Genomic DNA, 18,260 nt, shown 5'->3' on the forward strand with positions numbered 1-18,260 from the left:
ATGTTGAGAGCGCGCACGTTGAACGTTAGTCTAGATACGTAACTTCGTTCAACAGACACGCACAACGATAGCCGGAAGCATCGATAGGATGAAAATAAAAATCGATCAAATGCATTCTAGTTCGTAAGCGTTAAGCTTATGTGGATATCTTTTTCTCGAAAGTTAGCTTGACAAAGAAGAGATCTCGCTTTTGACAAGGTGCTGTTAGCGAATGGTGTGGAGAATAAAAGCTTCTCTTTTGTAATGAAGTTCCTCGGTTGGGTTTAGCTGACGTGTGGAGAAGTTGGGGCTGCCAGAAGAGAGCAGATAAACAAACAAACAACCAAGGATCAGCTGGGCTCTTGTCCGATTCAGAGAGACGGAGAAATGTCAGTGAAAGCAATTCGCCTGTAGAGTTTTGACCCATAGAATGATTCACGGAATCTCCTAACGTTGTTATTTTTCTTCATGCCAAGTATCAACAGCCCACTGAAGAGAAATACAGCGCGACGACCAGAAAAAAATCTTTCAGTGAACAAGATCATTTGTGGCAGTCACTGTTGCTTGACTGGACATATCAATTAGTTAAATGTGTACATGCCACTACAGTTGCAACAGGAAAAAAACGTCCTCTATCAATTTGATAAAAGTGCTAAGACCGTTCAGTTGCGCAGCTTAAGGTAATGATTTTCATCAACTTTGCTGTCTAGGATCAGCTGTCAAGGCCTGTAGTTTTTGCTACATGATAGGCTTTGGTTGTCCTACTCCGAATTCTTAATGGTGTTGCAGTGTTCTTACCACCAGTGTACTGTTAAGTAGGTTAACACACATCTAAAATGCAGGCACTGTTTCAGGGGGTAACCTACTGCTCTTTGAAAGAGCACATCCTGTCCTGGATCCAAACGATTTATATTTGAAGATAAAAGCATATTTTGGGGTGTAAAATTTTTGTATATTATTTTTTTAGTTGTATTTTTGTAACACCCCTATCGTAGCTTTCCCAGTCAAACCCCTGTATATGCCCTCTATCTTTATCCACCTTCCTCCCTCTTTTATATTATTTTTCACTTCCCTACTCTCCTGTCACTAGTGAGAAGTGGTAAACTAGCCATGGCTCACCAAGCGACTCCTAGTTCCCAGAAGGCCTTGATGATGGAGATGAAGTCTCTGCAGGAGCAGCCAGTGGAGGGCTTCCGCATCACTCTGGTGGAAGAGTCAGACCTGTACAACTGGGAGGTGGCAATCTTTGGTCCCCCCAACACACTGTATGAGGGAGGCTACTTTAAGGTAAGTTCAACTTAACAATGGAAATGTGTGTGTGAGGGGGTGCACCTGCTGATGTGTAGCTGCCTGGTTTGCTAACCAGACCTGTGTGATCCTAACAAGCAACAGTCTAGAAGTCTCTGTTCCCTATAAATACATCATATTAAGCTAGCATTAGTTTACCATTGCACTTATACGTTGTCCTTATCCTCCTTCACTTTGCACTTTCCTTTCTCTCTGATTCTCTCGCCCCCTCTCCTTGACCAGCCTTTTTGCCTCTCTGTATGATCGCTGTGTGCTATTTTTATTCACGGACAGATATAAATGGAACCTCAGCAGAGAGAGAGGGAGAGAGAACATGATGAGACTCGTCTCCGTTTCCCATGAGGGACTTATTCAATGAAGCTAGGACAGGCTAGTTGACATTAGCATCATTAGCACTATAAAAGAGCTCACATCCTGGCCATTGACTTTGGCTTATGGCTACAGGATAAATTAAAGGAGTATTCTTTAAGTAGAGATCATATAGGTCAGTGAAGTAAGCAAAGTCTAGTAAGCAAATATTTTTTGTAATATTTCCAGATAAGCACAAGGACTTGTATGTTCATATACAATTTTTTGAAAGGTTGTTCAATGTCTCAGGTTAAAAAGAGTCTGTGCCAAACTTTAAGGTACTAGAATATACCAAAGACAAAACCCAGTTTTTTCCAGCTAGTTCATGTTTTGATGCAATCATAGTCTTATCAGAGTGGAGTCAGACCAGTGACCTCCCTTAAGAAAATAGTTTCCCATGCACTGAGTGCCAATTCAAAGAGTTTTCCATGCACTGGGAATGCCAAATCATTTTAATTTGGCATTCATTTTGATACTGAATAAATATGTTGACCTTAAAGGCACCTCATCATAGGTCCTAGTCCTACTGTTCTTGGACAGAAAAGTTCCTAAGATGGATAGTACTTATCAAACTGTCCAACTAATTGTACTCATTCTGCCACCATCCTCCAGCTCCAGTAAACTAAATCCCTGTTAATGAAACTCGTAAAAAATAGGGTATGGTTGTTGGTAACGTGGTCCACCAATATTTCTTTCTGTCTGTCTGTCTTTTCTATTGTCTGATGGAAGAACCTCATGTTTGATAGGGGGATCATGTAAACCTGTGTCCTACTCTTAGGCTCACATCAAGTTTCCCATTGACTACCCCTACTCCCCGCCCACCTTCCGTTTTCTCACAAAGATGTGGCACCCCAACATCTACGAGGTAGGAATCTGCAAAGAGCTCACTACTTGTCAGCTGCGTAGTCATGGAACAGTGTTGACTCTGTATTGAATGAGGTAATTTTCCGTATTTGAGCAGTCAAACATTTTAGTAACTTCCTGCTGGTTTTGCTGTACAGAACGGTGATGTGTGCATCTCCATCCTCCACCCTCCTGTTGACGACCCCCAAAGCGGAGAGTTGCCCTCCGAAAGGTGGAACCCCACCCAGAATGTCAGGTAACTTACAGTAGCAAATCCAGCTCCAATTATGTTTCTGTCTACCTAAGCTTCTAATTGTACTTTTCTTATGTCCTTTTTTAACTATATATTTTATTAAGTAAGAACCGTACGAAACAAAGCATTAGCTCTTAAAAGAACGAGTGTAGTCGTACAGTAAATGTAACAATTACTGTGACTTTGGTCAGTTATACTAGTGACATAGGATTATGTTATTACCAAGTAGTTACTCTATAGACACTATAACATTTGAATTATCTTGTAACTATTGTGCTATTTACTTATTACTATTAAATCACTAAATGAATCAAATACCAAACCTTTTGAAGGCCTTTTACCAGGCTTTAAATGAAGTATAGTCAACACAGGTGACTTTACTGTGGAGATTATTATTGTATGCTTAGTTGATAAGGTGATCAACTGAATTGTCAAACTGGATAAACTGAACCTGTGAAAGGATTTATGATTGCGTTCACAATGGTCAGGTTAGTGTACTGTTTGCAAGTCGCTAAATAAAGTAGCTGGGTAAAAGCATCTGCCAAATAAGTAAACAGTCTGTAGTTTACATTGGAGTCTACAACTGTATACCTTGACTGTGGTGTGTGTGCGTGCGTGTGTGTGCGTGTGCACAGGACCATCCTGCTGAGTGTAATCTCTCTGCTGAACGAGCCCAACACTTTCTCGCCGGCCAACGTAGACGCCTCCGTCATGTTCCGCAAGTGGAGAGACAGCAAGGGCAAGGACAAGGAGTACGCAGAGATCATCAGGTACCCTCTCCAGATGCACACACCGATCTGCTGAATGAATGACAAACAGTTCATGTCAATTGCCCATGAAACATAGAACCTGAACCCAGGGATAGGTAAAGCTCATGGGTAGAGCATCTGACCGCAGATCCAGAGGTTACAGGTTCGAAGCCCACACATTGCTTGGCATAAAAGTGTCTTCTTAAAAAAGTATTACATTACCTGAATATATTGTACTTCTGAACAACACGCCTACACTGCAAGAGACTGAGTTAATTAATGAATCTGTTAAACAAATTGTCAAAAGTGTTTGCACCAGGTCCTTCATTCAAAATGACATTTCATTCAGAATGGCTCCAACCAGTTAACTCCATCCTGCATTAGGTGTTTATTTGAGTGCATTTTATTCCGACTAAGCTTTATTTAGGTTGTTAATAAAATGAGGCAGCATGTCAATGTAGTCACAGATACACACAGCATGACCTAATGCCCATGCCTATTGTTATGCACTACATGTATTATAATACTTATGCAAACAGTATGTGTGAAAACAGTACAATGTCAAGCAAATTGAAATTGAACTCCAATTACCCACTCCAATCACCCACTTCAACTTCAGTTACAGTACTTACACATGTGACACAGTACATGTAATCCCCCCCTCCCCACTCCACACACACAGGAAGCAGGTGTTGTCCACAGCGGCGGAGGCCGAGCGCGACGGTGTCAAGGTTCCCACCACGCTGGCAGAGTACTGCGTCCAGACAAGAGTTCCCTCCCAGGATAGCAGCTCTGACCTGCTCTACGATGACCTGTACGATGATGACATGGAGGAGGAGGAGGAGGAGGAGGAGGAGAGCGATCTGGAGTCTGGGGGCGAGGCAGGGGGCACCAGCGGAGGAGAGGGAGGGACCAGCCGCTACGACAACCAGGACGACTCCGGCAACGAGGAGTCTTGATGATGATGACGATTGGTTGGATTGCCCCTTGGAGCCACACCTTTAACCCCCCCATCCCTCCTCTCTGTCCTCTCCAGATCTGTCTTTCTGACTTGTTAACATGGCTGGTGTGTGTGTGTGTGTGTCTGTCTGTCTGCCTAAATACATGTGGAAGGCCGACTCACTGTGTTGGTGAGTGTCTGTCCCTCTGACTGGCCGACTTTGTCTCTCTGCCACTCTCTGTCAACCCTTGGTGGCTCTTTGATTGGCTATCTCGCCTCATCCGTTGGTCTGCCTGTCTTTCTGTCTACCCACTCCGACTGTGAACATCCTTGTGTCTGCCTGGTTCTCTGTCGGTCAGTCAGCCTGTCTATCCACTTTCAATGCAATCAACTGACCTACCAACACAAACTCTGCCCTGAGACCCATCTACCCCCCCGTACACACACTTTTGACCCTTAAACCCCGATCCTCCAACAGAGCCAGGAAGGGGAGGAGGGGGGGTCCTAATCCCTACCAAAAATTGAACCATAGAGGAGTGCACCAGTATTTTCGACTCCCTCACCCTCCCTCCCTCTCTCCCTCCCCTGCTCCATCTCTCTTTGCCTCTAAACCTCAGGGCCTCCATAGACTCTCTAGCGAGAGAGAAGTTGAACTGAACTCAACACAAACTGCTCCTCAATGTTGATGTTTCATTCTCGTTTCTCTAGGTAGTTTTTTTCTTTTTTTTTTTTGGGGGGGGGGGGGGGGGGGGGGGGGGGGGGGGGGGGGGCGCTGTAGAGTGTACACAGAGAGCATGAACTGATAAGTCTCCAACCACCACACCCATGGTACACCATTTTATTCCTCCACTGAGTCATTTTATTTCTCTTTCTCACTCTCTTTTATCCCTCCATCCTCTACTTTCCAACTTTTCACAAGCCCCTCCGCCTCCTTAGGGCTTTTTGTTGAATTCTCACTGTGAATGTCAAAGGTCAAGGATTCAGTGTATGCAGTCAATCAATAGAGGGAAATTTTACTATTGGTTGGTCATAATTTGCTTTTATTAGTGCTATACATATTGCTTTATGATACACTGTTATTATAAACACACTTTGTCTCCCTATGTCGGAGTCTCTCTGAGGCCTTTTGCTAATAATGAGAAATTCATTTTAATCAAGTTACCCCCCCACCTCCATGATTTTATCTCACTTTACATTGTTGTGCTTTAGAGGATGTATAACCTTTCGCCGTACGTTTTTTCATTTGATCAGAAGTAGCGTATGGTATACGTCTACGCTTTGATGAATGTGACATTCATTCATTCATTGACACTTGTTTGTGCTCCCCTCAGCCCAACACTCATGAGAAGAAGCTGCAGCGTCCACTTTGAACAGCTTTTAGCAGCAGCTCCAAACCCCGATCACCAGTTAGACTGTCTACAGTATGCAAGCTGTGACCTTTTATTGTAGTGCCGTGAGGGTTTGTGTAGGTATGCTGACAGGATGCTTGTCTTTGAGGTCACACTTTACAGTTAGTGCTCTTGTTATACTGCAATAACATGAGTTACACAAATAAATACTGTGTATCAGGAAATGTGACAAAGTGACTTAAATAGTGACATGTATAGTACAATACTTTTTGCATTGGGCCCAATGCAAAACAGTCTTTAGCAGTAATTTCACGGTCATTTTACACGTGCAAATACACCTGAAGAGAGCCTTACTATGACCATGTGCAAGAGCAGAGTGATGCTCCGAGTTGAGCTTGGTGGCACAAATATAGATGCAGTGTCAAATTTCAGGTTGTTCCACAACAGAGTTGCATATAAGTGCAGGTTACATTACCTATTACACAGTGCTTATGTAATTGCATTGTAACAAAGACAAGTGTAAAGTGTCTTACAGTACAGTACACTGTAAGACAGTACACTGGTACAGAATACACAGGCTACTGAACAGATAGGAGTAAATTACAACGCTTTAAGCTCAGCCAACCACAATCCTTACAATTAAGTCAGTTTTCACTTGTGTGCATGTGTGTGTCTGCGTGCTTTTTTACAGTGGATCCCTAGGTTGTCAAATACTTAGTGGATATCATCGCCTGGAATGAATATGATGCAAAGGAAATTACATTTGTTTTTTCATACCATGGAAAAAAAACCTTGGAGCAAATGGGTTGCTGGAGTAACTAGGATGTCAACTTTGTTTTTGTTGTTGTTTTTTTTTATGAAAACAAGAGAATCCAAAGTAGGATACTTATCTTGTGGCTCAGCTGAATGGAGCGCTCGTTGAGACTAGGTTGTTGACAAGAAAAGATGGGACAAGGAATTCCCTCATTTACTGGACAATTCAGGATATGATGTCATAGATTTTGGGCCGCAACAGGAAGAAGACATTGTTAGGATCCATCCCTCTGAAGTGGCCTCCTTCCTTGTATACTATCCTTAGATTCCTATAGTAAACACTGCGGGCGAATAGGGTCTAATACCAATAGTCTTTCCATAAAAAATCAATGTTTCTTGATGCAGATTTAACCAGCAACACAGTCGACTCCTGGCTAACCTCCAAGCTACCTATCACCACTGATGCAAAAGATTTGTGAGTTTGAGTTTAGGCCTTGATTTGACGTTTTCAGTTCAGTGCACTAGCATGAGAGGGGAGATCAAGGAGAGGAAGCCACTGAGGAGTATGGAAGACCCTCCTGACAGATCCCGTTTCTGCGTTTGGATGATGGACGAGGAGTCGGATCCGCTCCCGAGGAGATCTTCATCAGAAACGACGTTCAACAAGGAAAAGTTCTTTATAGCTGACAGACATTTCAACACCACGTTGTGTTGTTAAGATGGCCGGCGAAGAACCCCCTATTCCTTACCTTTGTGTGAGCGTGTGTGTGTGTGTGTTACGTGTGGTTTTTAAGTGTGAACCTGAGCTTTTCCCCTCTGGCTGAAAACGGTCACAAATATGGACTTTAAAGAGGACTTGCGTACCCGTGTCCACGACCATTGATGTTAATGCTGCAGTCGTTGTTGAGTTTGTAGTTTTGTTTCATTTCATTTTCCGTTTTGTGTTGTGAGGATGCAAAAAACACGTATAAAATTTATATGGTAAAAATAACCTGGTTGAGCAGTGGTGAATTTGTCTTGCCAACACTGACCTCGTATGTCGTGCTCAGTAACTTGTTGACAGGGGGATCAAAAGTTGAGCTTCTAAGTTGAGTTGAGTCTTGGGCCCATTTCTTTATTTTTTACTTTTTTACTTAGAAACTGCACTCGATTTTAATGCAAACTTTTATTGATTTGGTCATTAAGAGCCATTTCCTTTGGTGCAAGCCTGGATGAAAACAAACAACAAAAATAAACTCAACTCAGAAGTACGTTAAGTTAGTATGCCTATAAACTAGGGCTGTCAAGGATTAAAATATTTAATCTCGATTAATCGCATTATTTCACATGATTAATCGCAAACTGTTTAATCTGTTAACATTTTACCCCAATAAATTATTAAAAAGTAAAAAACATTAACTGGGTGTACTTAAAACTTCAAATAGGCCTAACTGAATGCTAATGTCCATATAACAGGTTCAGATGGACAGTTCATCATTCAGCTACCGTGGTAGTCAAACTCATGTGACAACAGGTGATTCCCAGGGTCAAAAAGAAACCTGCGTTAACGGCACTTTTTGTTGTTGTTGCGTTAAGTGAGTTTGCGATATTAACACGTTAACTTTGACAGCCCTACTATAAACACATCCTACATGAAATGGATCTCTTGAATTGGGTCACTGTGTTAAACTCCAGGGGTTAGCCACTCATCTAATTGCATGATAAAAGCCTGTTTGGATTTGGAAGTATTATTCAAGCTCCATTGTCTAAAGATCTCTCATTTGGTTTCCCAAACATTAAATAGGTTACTGGTTGTACACCACCCTGGTGGGAACTAGTCATGTACCATTACCATTTCAATAACCACTTCTCTGTCTACCCCTTCTGGTGATAAGTGTTTTTGCACAATACGCCATGCTACACAGCATAGGTGTTGCAGGTGTTTGGCAGTACAAAAAAAGAATGACCACCATACCTTGATTATATTTTTGCATAAACAATTTCATTTAAAGTGTTGTTCATGGTTAAGATTGTCATGTGGCACTTTTTATCTTTGGAGACTGTCAATGATTACAGAAAAAAACACAATGTATGTAACAAATTTCACAAGCTGTCGGCATTTCATTTAAATCCATGTGTCATATTGTGCAGTGCACTTGCCTACTACAGCAGACCACATCTTCCAGTATATTTGAACATTCATATGACTTTCATGTCAAGTACCAGACTGTGCAGAGTCAGATCTTAACACAGAAGAGACCCTCCGATTTCTGTTTCTGAAATCCTCTGACACTAAGTAAACACAGCACTGTTGTTGAGTGCTGTCAGTTATATCTTTCCATTTTAGCATGACTGAATACAATCCTACTATTTCCACCCTGTGGCCTCTAGGTGGCGTTGTGCTGCCCGCAGAGTCTCCTGTAGGTCTTTGTACTGAGCCAGAGCACAAGCCTCGTCCAGCCCGGACCAACGATACTCCTGGTGTTCCTCTGACAATGTCACAACCATCTTGGGGTCTTTCAGTTCTGCCAGCCAGTACAACACCTCTTTGGGCTTCCCTCGCACTTCATACTTCAGCTTGTGCAGGAAGCCATCGATCACTCGCAGGTGCTCCTCCCCTAAGCCCGCCTCCTCCTTGGTTTCCCTCAGAGCAGTGGTAAAGTCATCTTCCCCAGGGTCCACGTGGCCTGTTGAACAGTGATGAATGAGGATAGGGTGTGGAGTTAACCAAGTGCCGAGAGGGGGGGCAAATGCACACTACTGTACTGTCCACATCCAAAAATGGTATAAGCACAAGAATCATTCAGTACAACAGGAATTCTCACAACTGAGTCATTATGCTTTGGCCATGTGAAACTGCCCCAATGATAATTCAGCTCAGTCACTACCAAGTGAAAGTGGGTTTTAAGTCTTAAGTCTTAGCATTTGGTGTTGACACGGAGCAACGTGGACCCACGGCTAGAGCTATTACAGCCTCCGCACCTTTGGGTGGGGTCCAGTGGTGCTCTCCGTAGGAAGTCTGCAGAAGGAGGAACTCGATGTTGACAGGGGCAGGCTCAAGCAGGGCCAGACGACGGAACACGATGAAACCACACGCACGGAGTGCCATACCCTGTTTGAGCCAGATGGGGGATAACACAATTGTGTCATGCGCTCTGTACCCATCACCGTTAAAACACTTGAATCCACATTATTTGTTTATTTTTGGGGGGAGGGGGGGATTGATGAGTAGGCAATTGGTTGACTGGGCAAGTCAACCAATAGTAGTAGCAAGGATAAGGCAACCAGCTAGATAGAAAATAATCTGCATTGTTTGAGAGTTTGCTAACAGTCTGTTCCTAATAGTTACGCGTACATCGAATAGAAAACAGGGGAATATATTGTATACAACACTGTCATAAAAAGGCTTCACTAAAATGGTTAGCGTTAATGAATCTTCTTGTTCAGTCATTGTGGTTAGCTTGCTAGCTAACTGCTGACTAACATTGCACACATTGCCACACGGCTGGCCATAAACCGTGTACAATGCCTATCATTGCCAACCATTTAGGGTCACAATATCTGATATGCAAATCTGCATTATATACGTGATACGCAGAATCAAATCAGTGTATTTAAATATAAGATGGAACAAATGCAGATGTTGCTTACGTCAAAATAGTTTTCAGACTCGAACGCGACTCGATATGAGTCCGATACGCGCCTTATAGAGTGAAAGAAAGGTTCCGCTCGTGAGTGTAATTTATTTATTCACTGTACATAACATTTTTTTGGGGAAACTGTATTTTGGAAATATATACAGTATATAAGTTAATAAACAGCTTACTGTGATTGCAGATGTATACAAAAAACATTAAAATAATCAAAATACATTTTGTATAACCCTGTCAGCCAAAAACTACTGCTAAATAGGTTCATTGATTGATTAAAAAAAAAATGCTGATCATAATAAGCCTCCTTTCCTACATAGAACATTCTGGTCTGACTGTGAAATAGAGATAAGCACTGTAGCCACTCCAGAGGAACTGATGTGTTGATAGGACAAACTGAACTGGGTCTGAGGGAAAAGATAATGTAAATGAGACCTCCTTACACAAGGGCCCAAGGCTGACTCATCGCTACAGCTACGGGATAGATCATCTTTTGCCACGGTAAAGACTCAACATACTGTGTATTCAACGTAATTTTATTCATTTGTGAAAACGAACACAGAAATGTGTTTTGAGGCATGACTAAAAATAGATTGAAGAGAGAGATTAAAAAGGAAGCTAATTTATTAAAATATGAGCTATTTTTTCAGATCATAAATGTCTGTCCTCCTAAAATTCAATAGCTTTCTATGCTGCTTCAGCTATGATTTTTTCTACAACACCAAATATGTTGCTTGTTACTTCATGGCTTCATGGCTTTGCCCTTGTTTAGCCAGGGGCTTATGGACATGTGGCATAGCTTCTGCTGTCACCACAGTCAGTGTGCTTACTCAGCATCAACTGATGGGCTCATTATTCCGCTCTGCAATACATGAAAGGGTCTTAAGGGTCATAATTCCGTCATGTTGCAACAATATATTTTTGGTGCTGCCACTACCAATGCCAAGGACATTGTTACTCTGTGAAAAAAATGTATGTCTCTGGTATCATTAAATAATCAGTTCATGGCTAAATTGTATTGGTCATGTCATGGACGTGTGTACGTTGACTTTGCAACAGTATTAAGTTATATAGTACACACAAAAGCTGTAAAACATTTATATCCTATATTGGAGTCCAAAATTCATCAATGGAGGTTAATATAATCTCCCTGTTTGAAAGTTTTTGGATTATTTACCCAGTCAAATTTTAAAAGTTGACAAATACTAACATTTTCACAACAGTTGTCCATGGAGATGAAGGAACCAATGGAAGGTCTACATTTTGTGGGGAAGAAGGATGATCTGATAAAGAGCAAACGGTCATTCAGAACACTGGAGGGTAGAGATATACTGTTGGTTTATCACCAGGGAATATTGTATGCCCTGGACTACCACTGCTACCGTGAGTACCAGATTACCAATAATATAGTTTCCTCTAATCAATCTTTTTCAGTCCACCGAGTTGCCCCAGAGTGATTTATATGATCTTTAGCGGCTGGATGCAAGCTGAAAAAGGCCCTTGTTCACCAAAGATCAGTTATCCACTGTCCTTCTACTGCAGAATTCAGTGTGGGATGCAGTCAAGTCTCCTAGTCTTGTAAAATATTGCTTTTTGGGCACCTATACTGATTAATTTAGGTCAGGACATTGCCTCCATGTACTGTGGCATCTTCATGGCTGCATCCAGTCAGCAAATTATTACTGAACCATGTCATAAAGAGTTTGCTTATTCTGCAATACCCTGATCCCCCATTGCTTCTGACAGATAGTGGGGGACCTCTGGAAAATGGAGATATAGAGGTGAGTAATGCTAAATAAGCCTGATGTAAAATCATACATGTTTTCATTAAATAATACATCACATTTATCTAATTGTCTGACGCAATTAGATAACAAAGCATGCATGGACACCAATACACTTTCTGTTGTGTTAACAACTGGGCCTGGATCAAATACTATTTACAAATAATTTCACCAAGATATTATTTGCAGTCAATGTTTCCGAGGTTGTCTAAATAACCCCGGTCTATTCCAGGTTTCTTAATCCCAAACCAAACATGTAGGCCAACTGCCACGGTTCAATACTGTTGTGTTGGTACCCATAACTGGGTTTTAGATAACACAGTTTTACAACTATTAGACACACTACAACATTACACAATAACTTTACCAGGTCGCTGAAATCTATACTGTACGATACATGTGAGGACTTAAACACAGACAGCATATCAACTCAATCTCACGTTCCTCGCAGGAGATTGGAGGCAATCTGTGCATCATATGCCCAAAGCACAAGTACAAGATCAGTCTACTCCATGGAGAAGGGCTGTACAAGGCCACCGATCACACTGCGAAGGTGCCAACCCGTAAGTGGTTCTCCAAAGGTGTGAAACAAAGAGTGCACACGGTGATGGAAACAAACGGGGACGTCTACGTAAAGCTGTCTGTGCATCCGGGATATGTGGACTCTGACTTTTACCAAGGGGAAAAGGGGAAACTGGAGAGGGAGAAGGCCTTAGCGGCGGAAGCAGCAAACAAAGCAAAAAATATAGCTTCATTGGTCATCGCAGACAGTGAATCTGACTGATAGCCATTGTGGACGTCTGTGTGAGGGTGTGTAGCAATCGTCCAGCAGCTGTTTTTCCTCTTCTTTGTGCTCAGTCATCAGGACGAGTGAATCTATTCTGCCCTGTCCATGCCTCAGGCGGCATAAGTGCATGTAAGGGAAAGGAAACAAGTATTCAACTATTGAACTATTTTGGGTTACTAAATGGCGATCCCAATAACTTCTGCATTTTATAGCCAATTTGGATTTCCACAACAGGAGATCTCCAAACCACCAATCCAAGGTTTCCTAGCTATTCATGAGTGATTTCATTAAGATTATTTTTCAAACTATACTTTGTGACATTGTCATTCAGACCAGACTTACATAGTCAGACAAATGAGGCCTGCAGGGTAATTAGTTCATTATTTTGGAATATGCAGCAACAGTAGTGTCACATTTCAAGTGTAGATGTATTTGTTATTCTGATGGTTTGGTAATAAAGCTTTTTAAACAACATCACAACTCAGAAAACCTGCGTGTAACATGTTATATTTCCCATGAAAACAAGAAATTAAACTGCTCCGTATGGAAATGATATTGGTCAACGGTTTAATGGTCTTTCGTGACAACATTGATGTCATGAGGAGGAATTACATTTTTTACCATGGTCTGCGGAAACACACTCAATAGGTTGTCAGCTGAGCTGGTGGGTGATGAAGGTTGTCGTAAGCTTTCCCTTTCCTCAGACATAGCATCTCTCAAAGCGACGCTGGGGTTGGGAGTCCACCGTTGCGACTCCTGCAGCATACCTGCACCACCCGGGTTTGGCTTAAAGAGGTCATTGACTGTTTTTATAGGGTATTTCACACTGTTCCTTAAGGTCTCCGAATAGGGTATGTAACATTGGTTGGGCTGAAAAAGGCCTGGGTGCTGTTTTATGCGCCCTAATACAACCCTGTGAAATAGCCCTTTTATGGTATGCTCATGAATATTTAGATGAGCTGCGCGTTGATTGGTTGGTTTACAACGAGTGAAGCTGCGGAGCAAAGACGAAGTTGGAGACTTGAAATAAAAACGTGCAATTTATCTATTGTGTCAACACAACATAAAGCAAACAAGATCGACTTACAACTTAGTGACCCCTTTAAGCCACGTGCTGCCCGACTCGCACCCGTGGGGCAAAAGGTGCGATGCATGTGTCCTCCACTCTCACTCAGTTTGCTACTGATGTACAGTTCAATCACTTGTAGAAAGCCTAAATATAGACCAAACTATAATTTCAAATGTACATAGTAGCCAGTGGCGGTCCTAGCACATTTAGAGCCCCAGGCAAGTTTTTCCCTTACACCCCCCCCCTCCACCAACTCCGTAAATTTCTGAGAATGGCTGAGGGTGATCACTCCAGTTAAATCGGACCATTCTTCTCTGACTTCGTCAATCACGTCTAAAGAGATCCTTTAGAGACAAGGTAACTCTTGTGCTAAGACATTTGTGCATGTGTTTGACCTATTATTGCACTGTTATGGCGTGCCATGGAAATGTTCACTTAATGAGCATGTCTTCACATATAGAAATCATATCACCTCGGAGAACGTTTTTGCAGATTACCACAAACCCAACCCAGATGCTGCATGAAGTAGCCTATCTGTAAAAATTATTTTTAAAGGGGTGATTGACTGGGTTTTTGGGGTATTTCACACTGTTCCTTAAGGTCTCCGAATAGGGTATGTAACATTGGTTGGGCTGAAAATGGCCCGGGTGCTGTTCTATGCCCCCTGATGCTTCCAGTGAATTTGTCCCGGGAAAAAACGCTAGGTTTTCTCCTTTTATGGTATGCTCATGAATATATAGATGAGCTGCGTGCTGATTGGTTGGTCTACAATGAGTGAAGCTGCGGAGCAAAGACGAAACACGGCCAAACAGCACTCACTGAAACATCGAAGGTGGAGACTTGAAATAAAAACTTACAAATAAATCTATTGTGTCTACACAACACTGTTTTCAACAGATTGACTAAATATCATTTGAAATGATTACGTTCGTTGTTTCCACTTGTTGTTAAAGCAAACAGGATCGACTTAGGTGGGTAACGTTAGCATTAGCCTACAGCTTAGCAAACAAACTATTGTGAGTCAACTCATCTTCAGTTAGCTCTAGCTATGTTGCTGAAAAAAGATCTGGACAAACATGCATCTTGATTTGTAGATTTACACGACAACTCAGGTTATTTATTTGAATGAAACACAGTCAGGAACATGAAATAACGTTAGCCCCATTGCCAGTACACCAAACAGTCACACATTCAACTGATGCTAGATACAGGCAGGATACGTTAGCATTGCTAATAACTGTTAGCGACAACATCATACAGCTTTCAGCTGTGATGAACAAAGGTCGTAAGAGCACCTCTCTTCATTTACATTTAGTCATTTAGCAGACGCTCTTATCCAGAGCGACTTACAGTAAGTACAGGGACATTCCCCCCGAGGCAAGTAGGGTGAAGTGCCTTGCCCAAGGACACAACGTCATTTAGCAGGGCGGGGAATCGATCCGGCAACCTTCTGATTACTAGCCCGACTCCCTCACCGCTCAGCCATCTGACTCCCAGCAACTCTTCAGCAACAGATTCATAGCAAATTGTGCTTTACATTGTCATAGGTTTTCAAAACTGTCTTCAGTGAAATGGTTCAAGCAAATGTGTAATTGAGGGTAAAACTGCACAGGGATCTTCTCATAGAAAAATATCACAGCCCGTCGAGTGTTTGGTTCCTTGGGAAGACTCTGAAAAGTTCTCCCGGATTCCTGGTACAGCTTGGAACACTGCATTTATGACCGTAGTCCATTTTCAATATCTTGAAAGCATATTAACTTTCTTATTTGTAATTCCTGTGGAACAGAGCAGCGCGCAACTAGATAAAAAAGGGTCGGAGATCTACGCGACCTCCGTTTATGTTCCTGGACCAGAAAACCAGAGGACGGGTACATTTTGGGGCGTGACAAAGTTGCACTGTTTCAAAAGCTAGCGTTTGTGGGTTGCCTTTCCAAAATAGTAGTGAGAAGTGAAATGTTGATAGGAAAGAGGTTTCAATAGACTTTGAGGTTCACTGTATATCTATTTTACACACCAAACTGTCATTTTTCGACAAGGTAAAATCGGTTTTGCAATCAATCGCCCCTTTAAGTTAAGTGACTGTGTTCTCAGGAGGCCTGTTAATCTACTTTTTCTTTTTGGGAGGGTTACGCATGTTTCATGTTTGTTTTAGTTTTCGCTTTTGACCTTGCATGTGTCTAATTTGACAGCAACATTTGGGTCCGAAAAAGTATAGCCTATTACCAATTATGACGTTTTAAAGATGCAGGGGTGTTTCTACACGGGGGTCTACAGGGGCCAGTGGCCCCTCCTGTGGACCCCCTGAGCTGACTGAAAAAAACAGAGGAAGGGACATTGCAGCCTTTTTTGCCCCAGTAAATAAAAATGTAAAGACGTCCGTAATTGCCTAAATCCAGTAGTGGAAGGGGTGGGGGCGGGGGCGCCGAAAACCCCGGGCCTCAGTATTTTTTTTCATAATTTCTCTTTGGAAAAAAAACGTTGATTGTATCCATGGTAGACACTTTTACAAAATATATATAGGCGTACATTTTCCGAAACATTGTTAAAACAACTCCGAGCGCTTGCGGAGTTCTATTCGGAGGATCTGTCTAAGGCCGATGATGTGGTTGACAAATTTGTTACATTTCATATGTGTAGGCTACCGTGAGCTGAGCATGGAAAAACATGAACTAAACACACACAGCATCCTACCATTTCTCATTGACAACTACATGGACCGTGCTTTCCCCAACCTTTCCATTCATTCTCTATCACATTTACTTGACAATTCCGATGAGCAGTTCAATGGCAGAGAGGACGTTCAGCTGTCTGAAAAGAGTTTCTTGCGATCAAGCATGGGAGAGGAACGGCTGTTTAACTTAGCACTGCTGTGCATCGAAAGGGACGTCGAGATTGACATTAAGAAAGTAATCGCCAGATTTGCTAACGATAAGAACAGATGATTATTTAAATAGGCAAGGCCATTTGTTGTGGCCTATTCATGTCTGCATAGCCTATATTCCGACTTAGCAAAACTAAAGTTAAATAATGTGTTTGTGTTTTGACTTGTGTGTAGGCTATGAGTTTGGTGTTTTTGAATATCCCAATAAATGTCAGTTGGGAAAAGAGAATGATTATAGTCTAATGGAATTTGAGTTCAATTGTAGCATGCTGGTTGTAGGTGCCCTACTGCATTGTGCATCACGCGTGTGTGTTGCGCACTCGTTTTTTTCATCGGAGCTTGTTTCACGTGTGTAGCTCAACCCAAATTATTGCTGAAAGAATTGTTATATAGGCCTATGTTTGTTTATTATAAGTTGTCACTGTTAGGATGACTATAGGCTACTGTCTTTAACTTCATTTTGAGGGGCTTATGACCTCTTCGTTGAATTGGAATATATTATATTTGGTAAATGGACAGATCATTAAACCCATTTGATGCATGGATTTGTGTAGGCCACAGTATACTGTGTGTGAGAGATTCTAATGAATGCTGAATGCGAGCCTACTGGCCTGCATTTTGTTTGCACTTTATGGGCTATGATGACTGAACACATTTATTATAGGCTAATAGGTGCTGTTCACAATATTTCATTGCACTGAAAAATATTAATAACAGCGGCCCCCCCAATCAGTTTCCGCCCCCCCTGAGACACATCCCGTGCTCCGCCCCTGCCTAAATCTCTCTCTCTCTCTCTCTCTCTCTCTCTCTCTCTCTCTCTCTCTCTCTCTCTCGCAGTCGTACTGTAGAAAACATTAATGGAGTATCTGAAACGTAGCATATAGTTTAAGGCTTACACAAAGACATTTTCTGCATCCATTTTTTTGGAAAATGTTAAGGGTTATGGCCGTTAATTTTTGACTAGAAGTACGGCGAAAAAGTGCTGCCTATCCCCCTAATAATTTATCCCCAGACCTTGAATTATGCGCTCGATGTGGAAGTTAAAAGAAACGTTCTTTCGCCTGTGGAATAACGGTCAGTGGGCCGAGAATTTCTGTGGGGGCATTTGAACGTGTTCCCGTGCGTGAATGATTCGATTCTCTTTTACTGCTTTGCACAGATGTAGTAGTGCATCTGCCACAACAAGTAGATTGCATCGACACATACTCAAGACCCATAGCTAATGTGAATAAGACCTGTTAACAGGACACATTTGCAAATGAAGTAGATTGAAATATAAAATATGACAATGACAGACTCGTTTGATAGGCTTACCTAGAGAAACACAAGTATGATTTATTTAGTACCTTTATGTGCCTTAATTTGGGAAAGGGAAAACCTTTGACTTGAAATAGCCTACTTTATAAATGCCATTTAAAAAAAGTATGAAGGGAAATTTGTGAAGAAAGAAGTGTTAAACTGAATACAAACGCGCAAGTGATGGGTAAAGCAGAGGATCCTATATGCAGAACTGAAAATGAACAAATGAACAGTCCACCTTTGTTGTATGTTGTGCCTCAAGTTTTATAAAAAATTTGGCGTGAGATTA

General features: G+C 41.9%; 3 protein-coding genes across 3 annotated transcripts; 2 read left to right on the plus strand and 1 right to left on the minus strand.

Annotated features, from left to right (window-relative positions):
• Positions 1–44: 44 nt before the first annotated feature.
• ube2r2 (ubiquitin-conjugating enzyme E2R 2) lies at positions 45–7,513 on the plus strand. Its single transcript, XM_047025175.1, has 6 exons — positions 45–659; positions 1,070–1,266; positions 2,414–2,500; positions 2,637–2,734; positions 3,367–3,501; positions 4,163–7,513. Exons 2-6 carry the CDS (start codon positions 1,090–1,092, stop codon positions 4,437–4,439), a joined length of 774 nt encoding a protein of 257 aa, XP_046881131.1. The 5' UTR covers positions 45–659; positions 1,070–1,089; the 3' UTR covers positions 4,440–7,513.
• nudt2 (nudix (nucleoside diphosphate linked moiety X)-type motif 2) lies at positions 7,304–10,208 on the minus strand. Its single transcript, XM_047025176.1, has 3 exons — positions 10,153–10,208; positions 9,484–9,613; positions 7,304–9,188 (listed from the first exon to the last, which is right to left on the minus strand). Exons 2-3 carry the CDS (start codon positions 9,608–9,610, stop codon positions 8,869–8,871), a joined length of 447 nt encoding a protein of 148 aa, XP_046881132.1. The 5' UTR covers positions 9,611–9,613; positions 10,153–10,208; the 3' UTR covers positions 7,304–8,868.
• A 283-nt stretch (positions 10,209–10,491) lies between these two features.
• On the plus strand, positions 10,492–13,275 carry rfesd (Rieske (Fe-S) domain containing). Its single transcript, XM_047026461.1, has 4 exons — positions 10,492–10,652; positions 11,375–11,534; positions 11,898–11,932; positions 12,387–13,275. Exons 2-4 carry the CDS (start codon positions 11,381–11,383, stop codon positions 12,717–12,719), a joined length of 522 nt encoding a protein of 173 aa, XP_046882417.1. The 5' UTR covers positions 10,492–10,652; positions 11,375–11,380; the 3' UTR covers positions 12,720–13,275.
• Positions 13,276–18,260: the final 4,985 nt, after the last annotated feature.

The sequence above is a fragment of the Hypomesus transpacificus genome, chromosome 9, assembly GCF_021917145.1.
Source record: "Hypomesus transpacificus isolate Combined female chromosome 9, fHypTra1, whole genome shotgun sequence".
Lineage (NCBI taxonomy): Eukaryota > Metazoa > Chordata > Actinopteri > Osmeriformes > Osmeridae > Hypomesus > Hypomesus transpacificus.

Bases quoted from the DNA above. Each gene is read 5' to 3' on its own strand.
- ube2r2 (XM_047025175.1), top strand. From the start codon at position 1,090: ATGGCTCACCAAGCGACTCCTAGTTCCCAGAAGGCCTTGATGATGGAG. The intron at 1,267-2,413 runs GTAAGTTCAACT...TCCTACTCTTAG, and splicing joins ATGAGGGAGGCTACTTTAAG to GCTCACATCAAGTTTCCCAT. The intron at 2,501-2,636 runs GTAGGAATCTGC...TTTGCTGTACAG, and splicing joins GGCACCCCAACATCTACGAG to AACGGTGATGTGTGCATCTC.
- nudt2 (XM_047025176.1), bottom strand. From the start codon at position 9,610: ATGGCACTCCGTGCGTGTGGTTTCATCGTGTTCCGTCGTCTGGCCCTG. The intron at 9,189-9,483 runs GTGCGGAGGCTG...ACTGTTCAACAG, and splicing joins CCACTGGACCCCACCCAAAG to GCCACGTGGACCCTGGGGAA.
- rfesd (XM_047026461.1), top strand. From the start codon at position 11,381: ATGGAGATGAAGGAACCAATGGAAGGTCTACATTTTGTGGGGAAGAAG. The intron at 11,535-11,897 runs GTGAGTACCAGA...TGCTTCTGACAG, and splicing joins CCTGGACTACCACTGCTACC to ATAGTGGGGGACCTCTGGAA. The intron at 11,933-12,386 runs GTGAGTAATGCT...CGTTCCTCGCAG, and splicing joins TGGAAAATGGAGATATAGAG to GAGATTGGAGGCAATCTGTG.